General features: G+C 34.1%; 1 protein-coding gene across 1 annotated transcript; it reads right to left on the bottom strand.

Annotated features, from left to right (window-relative positions):
• Positions 1-332: 332 nt before the first annotated feature.
• On the bottom strand, positions 333-10,800 carry LOC128204818 (gamma-aminobutyric acid type B receptor subunit 1-like). Its single transcript, XM_052906228.1, has 7 exons — positions 10,690-10,800; positions 9,591-9,698; positions 5,819-5,884; positions 4,789-4,974; positions 3,676-3,784; positions 1,629-1,753; positions 333-443 (listed from the first exon to the last, which is right to left on the bottom strand). Exons 1-7 carry the CDS (start codon positions 10,798-10,800, stop codon positions 333-335), a joined length of 816 nt encoding a protein of 271 aa, XP_052762188.1.
• Between the last annotated feature and the right edge of the window lie 320 nt (positions 10,801-11,120).

Raw genomic sequence — 11,120 nt, 5'->3', positions numbered from 1 at the left:
TGCACAGCAGGGAATGAACATGCCAAACTAGTCCGATAGAAATCTTTCGTCTCCTCAGAATAATGCATGGCGGAGGTGTTTTCCGAATCATATCATTTTAATGTGTCTTCAAATATCTTGTAGAAAATTGACTTCATTGAATACTTTCCATATTTTATCAGGCGCGTTAAACGTGCATATATATGTTTATGTGGTATTTCGAGGGCTTATCGTGTGCTTTTAGGTGTTCTGCTACTAGTTAAAGAAGTTAAACATCTCTTTTTGTACACTGAGAATCTAACTACTTTGGGAGTTGTAGTCACAGAAGCAAGTTTTTTTTCATCGGCGACAGGCTAGCATTTTATGTTCTTGTATTGACGGATTTCTTTGCCACTGCGGTCTGGTGTGATTTTCTGTATAACGTGAGGATCGTTCGCCTTCTTAATCGGGCCATGGTGAAGTTCCTGAAGTGAAAAAGTCGTTGACTTCAAATTATGATACACATCACATGCCAAACTGATTCGTGACCATTAGCGATTCTCAGAACTAAAAACGTATCCTCTCAAGGCTAAACAATTGTCCAGAAGTTTGTTTACATTTCCACCAAAATGTGGATAATGTGCTTGCAATAAACAAAATGGGGGTTAAGGAACAAAAAATCGGTCAGGAAACGTGTACAGTCGAGCAATAACCATGAAGTTTTCGTCATAACAAAATACAAACATTTGATATTCTATATACTGTATGCCTTATTTGTAGGTATGTATATATCCTGAGGAAAGAATATGCATTCCGAGACTTCCGTTTTAAGGCAAACATGGTGAATATATATATAAACAACTTTTTGGACCAGAAACGTAATTTGCTTCTCGTCATAACAAACAATATTTTGTCCATTCTCAGCATTTGCCCACGTTTTTTGAAAAAAAACAACTATAAATTACTCAACATGCCGCTTAGTAACCGGGTGTAGTGTACATTTTTCCGCTTAGCCTCCGCTAGGTTTTATAAAATTTGATATAAAAATAACACACTTACAGCTATAATACTTTTTGAGTCGAGCGGTATTTTACTTCACGTTATAACTAAATGTGACGTCACAAACCACGTGGTATGTCCACACTGAAACTGGGTGTAAAAAATAATTTCTTTAAACTGAAGTTTAGCATTCTCGCTTGGCTCGAGTGTTCAGAGACTCGAGTTTTTTGCTAGTCCCTAGCAGTTCAAACTAACGGGGTTCGACTGTATATGTATTTGAAATTTAAAGAATAAAACTTATATTCTATTTTGTTAAAGTATTGTACTGCAAACACCGCATTGGTGTCTTTTCCAACCTACGTTTATTCATGATTAAGATTCAGTCCAACCCCGTTGGCTCGAACTCCCAGGTACCGGCAAAAAACCTCGAGTGTCGGGGATTTCGAGCCAAGCGGGAATGCTTACCTTCAGTTTGCATCAATCGGTCCTTTACATCAAGTTGTAGCCAACGAGGATATTGAGCCAAACGAGTTCGAGCCAACGGGGTTCGACTGAATCTCAGAAATCATTCCATTACAATAAATGAATAACATTGTTTTTATTCTGAAATAGTGGAGTACAATACATAGATCGATCTACATTTTGTATTCATTGCTTAAAAAGTCACAAACCGAAACTCCGACGAAAGATGTCTCTTTAATCCCATTTACGATAGCTTGGTTGAAGTCTTCCGAATATTTGTATCTTGATAGACTAAGCCCCTTCTCGTCAAGGTACTTCAGGCTGTTGTTTAAGCCTGAAAAAAATACAGTAAATACTTTATTTCCTGGCCATACTATATTTGAACCAAACTAATAATGACTATTGGTAACTCGTAAAAAGGATTGACACAAAACATGTTATTCCCAGGGTTTAGCTTTAACATGAGTTTTTTTAAAACATGCTATTATCATGCTGTTATTTAAGTCTGAAAAAGAATCTCGATAAAAAGGTTATTAGCAGAACCATTTTGTTTTCATAAGCTACGCCGAGTGTATATCTTTCATTTTTCTCTTCTGTGTGCATACCACGTGATAAATAGCGCCACAAGTGCTTCGTCGACAAACAATATTATGCTTCGAATGAAGACTTTAAACAAAGCACTTTACTATGTGTTTACCTAGATAAACAAACATAACGCAGTCAAAGCCGCTTACAGATCCCCGCCTTTTGTTTTTTTACCAGAGTTTGATTGAGTGTTTAGTTTTTTTTTAAACTATTTCACAAAACCGCCGCCTGATGGAGCACTGCCATGTTATTTTTAACAGGTTTGTCGAATTGTTTAAGGAAACTAATAACCGAGTTCAATTCCGGTGATCATACAAAGGCCGGGCTCTTTTAGCGTCATGGACTGCCGTTTGTTTCATTTTAAATGGTAAAGATAAAAAAAATATCGTTGGTTTAAGTCTTAATTCGAAGCAAAATGATGGTGCTTTATGATGTTCCATTTATGACGTAATTTATCACGTGGTATACACACGCTTCACTTGCAAGGCCGTATCGTTACTGAAAATCTGCAGAATGGGAAAAAGTTATGTACTAATAAAATTGCTATATATATTATTGCTTATAAGTTGATTACAAATGTTTGAAAATATCTACATGCAGACATCGGAAATGAAAAGTTTATGGAACATACCTATTAATCCTATAATCTGAATTAGTATTTCAATCATATACGTTCATACGCAGAATTAATTTGCTAAAGTTTCATTGATCTTATAAATGAGTTAACTAGTTTACTTAAAAATAATTGAAAAATTAGCGAACGTAAAATGTGTCTTTATTTTTTGCAAGACTTACAAAAAAACATTCCCTAATCTTTATGCAGATATCATTTCAATTATATAAAAAGCCAATTTCCATTTCGAAGAAAATAATCTACTTAACTACATCGAGACAAATAGGGAAATTAATTAGTTTCTATAAGCCAGGGATTTATGCAAAAAAGAAGTCTTGAGAACACTACTGAGTGAAGCATGGCACAATCACTCAAGGTTTTGAATTCAAATATGTTTACTTGTTTTCTTAGATAAAAAAGTATAAGAGATATTTTGGCACTTGTTTAACTGGGGATCTTGTGGCCGTGGAGATATCAGTAAAACAAAGCGTTTATAAAGGCATATATAATTTTTAACTTGATTTTATTATATTTTTTATAAGTAACAGGCAATTGAGTTCAACAAATTAATGCAAATCAAAAAATGGTATAAACCTATTTAAAGCCCGTTAAAATGAGAAGAGAATTATAAACCAACTTCGCATAACATATTCACACTTAGATAGGATTTATGTTATTATCAGAATGAAACTTGCCCTTTGTCTGTTATTCATTTTATCCATTAGTTTGTTCTATGATTTCAAACATTATTCATTGAATACGTGAACTATAAGAGCAGGCGTTGATAGTGGCAATTTGCTACGGTAGAGCGCTATTCGAGTGTGTCATATAGGAGCTTTCATGTGTTTTTACCGAAACGGCAAACACATGAAGTCTCGATAACGATGAATAATGTTTATTATGTTACTATTTTATGAATAATTTTATGTAATCTTTGTTTAAAGTGTATTGTGTTGTTGTTGTATTTGCCCACGAATCATATTTCTCTTAACAGGGTCAGCTGAACTTTTTGCTTGTCTATGTTGATTCAAAAGAATATACACATAGATAGTACGTACCTAACGCCAGAGCCCACGCCGTGTCCACAACGTAAGGAGTATATCGGGACTGTACATACGGAGTTGAAGAATCCAATACTCGAAGACTTGCCATTTCTTCGGCAGCTGACTATCAAGTTTAAGATAAAATATTAATATATTTGCCTAGATATTTTTTTTCAAATTTGGGAAGAAAGCTAATTCCCGAAGACTTGATGTTTCATCGGCCACAGACTAATATACCCAGTATATGTACGAGTATTTACACAAATTCACTGTAAAGAAAGCTGTTCGTTGTTGTGAAGCACACATTTTTTTATTCTGATTTGTGGTCTACTGTATAAGGCTGAATACACTTTTTTATTTTTCAACTATCCTGCATATTGCAACATGATTGCTCAAATCAATTTAATAACAATTATATGTAGTAAATAATTAACAGCAGCCAATTAGAAAATATTCAATTAAATAAGTAAGCCATATTTATCCAATGAGTGGCTTCATGTGTCTATAACCAGGACCCAAAACTGTAAATCATAATGTTGTTGTAGAATATATTGTATCAGCAATGTTCCGATGATAAAAAGTTCTGACTATGTTTCAGGCCACTAGTTTTACTATTGGTGAAAAATCGATAAAAGAGATTGACCAGTGTGTGTATACCACGAGATAAATTACGTCATATATGCTACGTCGAAAGGCAACATTTTGCTTAAAATGAAGACTTAAATCAAAGATAACTTTTCTTTTACTACACCAATTTAAATAAAAGAAAGGACAGTCTATGTCGCTTAATGAGCCCCGCCTTCGTTTTATTGCCGGAGTTTGATTACATGATTTGTATAAGCAAACACTTCTACAAACCTGTTTCCAAAAAATGCTTTGACAGTGCTCCGTCAGTCAGACAGCCGTATTGTGAAAAGCTTTGTCGTTTTAAAAATCTAAACTCTCAATCAAACTTTGGCAAAAGACCGAAGGTTGGACTTCGTAAGCAGCGTAGACTGCGCATTTAAAACGATGAAGAAATAGTAAAGTTATCTTTGTTTAAAGTCTTCATTCGAAGCAAAATGTTGCTTTCCGACGTAACAATTATGACGCAATTTATCACGTGGTGTACACACACTGTTGGCCTACCTTTCCCAAAATTGTTGTTTCATTGGAGTACCCAACATCCAGGTTATGCAGTGCGAAATGGCCGTACAATGCAGTTTGCATTTGTTCCAAGGTGCAGTCCTCTGTAGCCTCTATCCATCCGGGATGAAGGGTAGTACCAGACAGAATCCAAACGTAGCTAGGACCGTACATGCCCTGTTTATAGGCCTGAAGTGTTGAAACCAACTTTATTAAAAGCATACATTTTGAGCGATAAACCTTTAATCACTTACTAAATAATGCATTTATGGAATAAAAATCAATGATAACAAGATTGTAACCGTGTATTTAATAGCTGAAAACGCACAAATAATTAATGACTGGTGAGTCCTTAACGATTTGCAGTGATCAGCTATAGTCTCATAAAGAGGATATACCGTGTTTTCTACACCTTTCTTTCAAGTTAAACACGGCATTTTTCATAGGAACCATAGTTTTTAATATTTGCTCATTCTTTTCGATAAATTAAAACAATTGTATTTATTGTGATACATGTTTGGGAGTAAGAGTGCATCTTTAAGATACAGTTTAATCCGAACAAAGCTGGGATCGTACTTGCTCTGTTTACAGGTCTGATGTCATTAAACCTAACACTTTTATAAGATATTATTCAATTCTAACGTAGCTAGAGCCGTTGATGCCATATTTATAGGTCTAAAGTAATGAAATCGTCTAAAACGTATAGAATCAAGATCCAATAATTATTTACATATTTTGAATAAATAAATATACAATATTTTAATATATAAAAAGGAAATGAATAAAATATAAATTATATAAATATAAATTTATTTCAGATGATTCAATACGTACGTATTAAAAAAATAAACAATAAGACAAAAAATCCCAAATGTGGAATAAGCATAATATTAAACATCAGCAACAAAGGTGTAGTATCAACATGTTTCATATTGTTATGTATCATTTAAAAATTTCATTTCAACACTATATATAAGGGCAACATAACACATATAAGGGCCTCGTCGAAGTCAGCATAAACATGAATACATACCTCACAAAACACTGGTAAGGCAGTGTCTGCATGAAAGGCCCCCATGATAATGCGCACATTAAACTGCTGAAAAACAAATATTGAAGCAACTTTTGATATGTTATTGAATCATGTGCCAATTTTATAAAATGTCACTTTTTCAAATAAATAAAACATGTGTTCTCGGATATGCAACATTTGGCATTCGTTTTTCTAGAACAGGTGTACCAAGCATTGCAACCATCCACCAGAAAGGAACAGCACACGCGTTCCCTTGTCGTTACAAACGTGTCGTTTCAGTCAGAACAAATTCCTTGTAAGGGGGAGCAGATTACAAGTCAATGTCATGAAAAGATATAAAAAGAGGTCAACTTTTGAACTGAGTAATGAAATGATTGTTTTTCATTAAAGTGATACTCGCATTTAAAATAAATACATACACATGTATAACAAACACAAATCTTGAGTGATCAACCTTTAACTATTTACTAAATAATGCATTTATCGAAGATATTAATTACTGATACCAAGATTGTAACCTTGTATTTAATAGCTGAAAACGCACAGATATTAAATGACTGGTGGGTCCTAAAACATTTTCAGAGATCAACTATAGTCTCATAAGTTAGAAATATCGTGTATGCTACACCTTTCTTTCAAATTAAACATGATAATTTTTATAAAAAAACATTGTTTTCGATATTTATTCACCCTTTCCGGTAAATTAAAACAATTGTATTATTTGGGAGTTAGAGTGCATCTTTAAACAATGTCCCGCTGCTGTAAAGCTTATTCTATGTGATATCGCGCTTCTGCAAAGCTAATACAATGACTCGCTTCTTTAAAATTTATACTATGTTTTGCTTCTGTGATGCTTATACTATGTCTCGCTTCATTGAAGCTTATACTAAGTCTCTCTTCATTGAAGCTTATACTAAGTTTCTCTTCATTGAAGCTTATACTATGTCTCTCTTCATTGAAGCTTAAACTAAGTCTCGCTTCATTGAAGCTTATACTATGTTTCGCTTCATTGAAGCTTATACTATATCTCGCTTCATTGAAGTTTATACTATATCTCGCTTCATTGAAGTTTATACTATATCTCGTTTCATTGAAGCTTATACTATGTCTCGTTTCATTGAAGCTTATAATATAGCTCGCTTCATTGAAGCTTATACTTTGTCTCGATTCATTGAAGCTTATAATATAGCTCGCTTCATTGAAGCTTTTACTATGTCTCGTTTCATTGAAGCTTATACTTTGTCTCGATTCATTGAAGCTTATACTATATCTCGCTTCATTGAAGTTTATACTATATCTCGTTTCATTGAAGCTTATACTATGTCTCGTTTCATTGAAGCTTATACTATAGCTCGCTTCATTGAAGCATATACTATGTCTCGTTTCATTGAAGCTTATACTATGTCTCGTTTCATTGAAGTTTATACTATGTCTCGTTTCATTGAAGCTTATACTATATCTCGCTTCATTGAAGCTTATAATATGTCTCGTTTCATTGAAACTTATACTATGTCTCGCTTCATTGAAGTTTATACTATATCTCGTTTCATTGAAGCTTTTACAATGTCTCGTTTCATTGAAGCTTATACTATAGCTCGCTTCATTGAAGCTTATACTATATCTCGCTTCATTGAAGTTTATACTATATCTCGTTTCATTGAAGCTTATACTATATCTCGCTTCATTGAAGCTTATAATATGTCTCGTTTCATTGAAGCTTATACTATATCTCGCTTCATTGAAGCTTATAATATGTCTCGTTTCATTGAAGCTTATAATATAGCTCGCTTCATTGAAGTTTATACTATATATCGCTTCATTGAAACTTATACTATATCTCGCTTCATGGAAGTTTATACTATATCTCGTTTCATTGAAGCTTATACTATGTCTCGTTTCATTGAAGCTTATACTATAGCTCGTTTCATTGAAGCTTATACTATGTCTCGCTTCATTAAAGTTTATACTATATCTCGTTTCATTGAAGCTTATACTATGTCTCGCTTCATTGAAGCTTATACTATGTCTCGCTTCATTGAAGTTTATACTATATCTCGTTTCATTGAAGTTTATACTATATCTCGATTCATTGAAGCTTATACTATGTCTCGTTTCATTGAAGTTTATACTATATCTCGCTTCATTGAAGCTTATACTATGTCTCGTTTCATTGAAGCTTATACTATATCTCGCTTCATTGAAGCTTATACTATAGCTCGCTTCATTGAAGCTTATACTATATCTCGCTTCATTGAAGCTTATACTATATCTAGCTTCATTGAAGCTTATACTATATCTCGCTTCATTGTAGCTTATACTATGTCTCGTTTCATTGAAGATTATACTATATCTCGCTTCATTGAAGCTTATACTATAGCTCGCTTCGTTGTAGCTTATACTATATCTCGCTTCATTGAAGCTTATACTATATCTCGCTTCATTGAAGCTTATACTATAGCTCGCTTCGTTGAAGCTTATACTATATCTCGCTTCATTGAAGCTTATACTATATATCGCTTCATTGAAGCTTATACTATGTCTCGCTTCAAAATTGTGGATGGGAATAACTGATGTAATTTCGAGTGAATTGTTGGTATACCTTGAACGTAGAGAATATCCCTTGTAGAAGTTTTTTATTCGCCATAATTGCTGAAGATACCAGGGTCAGATTGTTTGCATGTACTAAGTCTAAGAAACCGTTGATTTGCTGGAAAAAACAAACAATGTGTTTATTTCAATTAAATTAGGATGTGATCATATCTTGTTGAACAAGGGTGAAGCATATATATTTTTAAAAAAGAATAAATCCAGTCGCTCTGCTTTTCTGTTGCTTTTGTTAATAATTACTCGAAATGTTTATATTCGTAATATCCATCTTTATAAAATCGTAATGTTCTTTTGATGTTCGTGTTTAATATATCATCGATGTGTGTATATATTTTTTGTAGTCATCAGTATAGATGTTAATCACTTCACTTAGGGAGGAGTAAAAAGTATCTATCTATTTCAGTATCGTTTAATAAAGCTTTATTTTGATAAATGTGATACTTTGACGAATTAACGAAGAAAATTAGACTACCACAGTCAACATTAACCGATTAAGATTTTATATATAAAATTGCAATATTTTATAGAAATAGCTTGAGTTCAGGCCACGGTAGGCTTACACAACTATGTTGACTGTTAACCGCTCTTGATAACCGGAACATTAATTTGCTAACCAATCGGTAATATTTATTGCTTACCAGTTAGCTGTCTTGCTTACCGGCCGGAAGATTGTTTTGCTGACCGTTAATTTTTCTTTCTTATCAGTCGGTACGTTGTATTGCTTCCCGGTACTTTTTTTTGCTTATCGATCAGTACGTGGTATTGCTAACCGATACAATTTCTTGCTTACCGATCAGTTCGTGGTATTACTTACCGGTACATTTTCTTGCTTACCGATCAGTTCGTTGTATTGCTTACCGATACATTTTCTTACTTACCGATCGGTAATTGGTATTGCTTACCGATACATTTTCTTGCTTCGCCATCGGTAAGTGGTATTGCCTACCGGTACACTCTTTGCTTACCGATCGGTAATTGGTATTGCTTAACGGTATATTTTCTTCGTTACCGATCGGTAAGTGGTATTGCTTATCGGTACATTTTCTTGCTAACCGATCGGTTAGTTGTATTGCTTACCGGTACACTTTCTTCTTTGCCGATCGGCACGTGGTATTGCTTTCCGGTAACTTTTCTTGCCTACCGATCGGTTAGTTGTATTGCTTACCGGTACATTGTATTCATCCTGATAGGCTAGGGTAGCCACTCGGGACCAGCCATAATGCTTCATCATCTTGATTCGCAGTGGATTTAGAAGGTTATCTGCCTGGTTGACCTGTAGTCGATCAAAATAAATTTAGTCAAGTTTAGATTCTCTATAATAATGGTTAACTTTTTATTGAAAGCTTGATTTAATTTCAAACAATTCCGAGTGATCAATTCGGTTGAGAGCAACAGTGATCATTCCACGTTATTAAAACACAAAAACTTGATGGCGTTTTTCGATTTAAACTAGCCAGATAACTTCGATTTTCTTTAAGTTATCCCACAAGAATTTATGCAATGCGACAATAGTAAATGCAATATGACTTTATAGTTTAAACTGCCGTGTGTCTGGGGGCTGAATATGTGGCAATAGGTTAAAATAAATAAATAAATGACAAATCAGTTGTTCCTACCTCTTTCGCCCTTGAGCCACCGAAAAGTTCTAAATGAATATACGCAAACGCATACCTAGTCATTATGCAGTCATCATGCGATTGTTTGTAACATAACTTAAAAAAATCACGAAATAATTCTTTAATGGTGCTGATACTGTTTGTAATGATGGTGGTGTGACGTGGGTTTTAAGATAAATAACCAATTACCAAAGCTTAAGTGGCGGATATTTTCCACCTTGACTAAGTGGCCACCTGTCTTAAGCAGCCTCTTTGAACTTTTCCCAAAGGTGGCCCCTTAATACGGATTTTTTCTTAATGATGAATGAAAAAAACTCATTTGTGGCAGAAATGTCCGAAAATTCCAACGCATTTGTTTTATTATAGTTGACAAACAATCATGAGGTGTATCCGTTTGAGATCAGTGTCACTAAAACAAATGGCGTCTTAAAATAAATTCAAAAAATGAATTGAAAACTTGCCTTAAAAAGCGTAGGAAACTTTGCCCTATCCTGAATTGCAGCACTAATAGCAATACAAGACATCTGAAAAACAATATAACTCATTAACAAGCAGTATCCTGATGACAGGGTATTTTTTTTAATGGTTATCCAATACAACTTCTCATTACAAAATAATATTATCAACAAACGCGTACATATAACTTACATGAACCGTATGGAAAACCGGAGCAATCTGTCCAGCCATTGCAACAGACTCTGACTTTGAAGGACCAATGATCGCAACCTTGGGATTTCCTTCTGTTAACATCTTCACCATCTCCGTAGCAGCTAGACCATTGTTACCCTGTAGAAGTATTTACTCACTTTTAAAATGAAAGAATTGGACGTCCAAATTATATCAGGGTCACCGCACTATTGGTGTGCTTTTGGTATGTTTTATAACAAAATCCGCCCATTAAAAGCACCGGCTTATCATATCTTTCGCCGTTTTGCTATTTGTATTACTAAGATGTCTGTCCACACGGTCACCCATCGTATCATAAGCAGACAAATGAGTATGAAATAAAGGGAAATCTCGTAGCCTTTCACAGAATGATAAATTCGCATGTGAAAATAACATTTTCAACTTCAGCCAGA

Source organism: Mya arenaria, chromosome 10, assembly GCF_026914265.1.
Source record: "Mya arenaria isolate MELC-2E11 chromosome 10, ASM2691426v1".
NCBI lineage: Eukaryota > Metazoa > Mollusca > Bivalvia > Myida > Myidae > Mya > Mya arenaria.
This window is presented reverse-complemented; position numbering and strand designations above follow the sequence as displayed.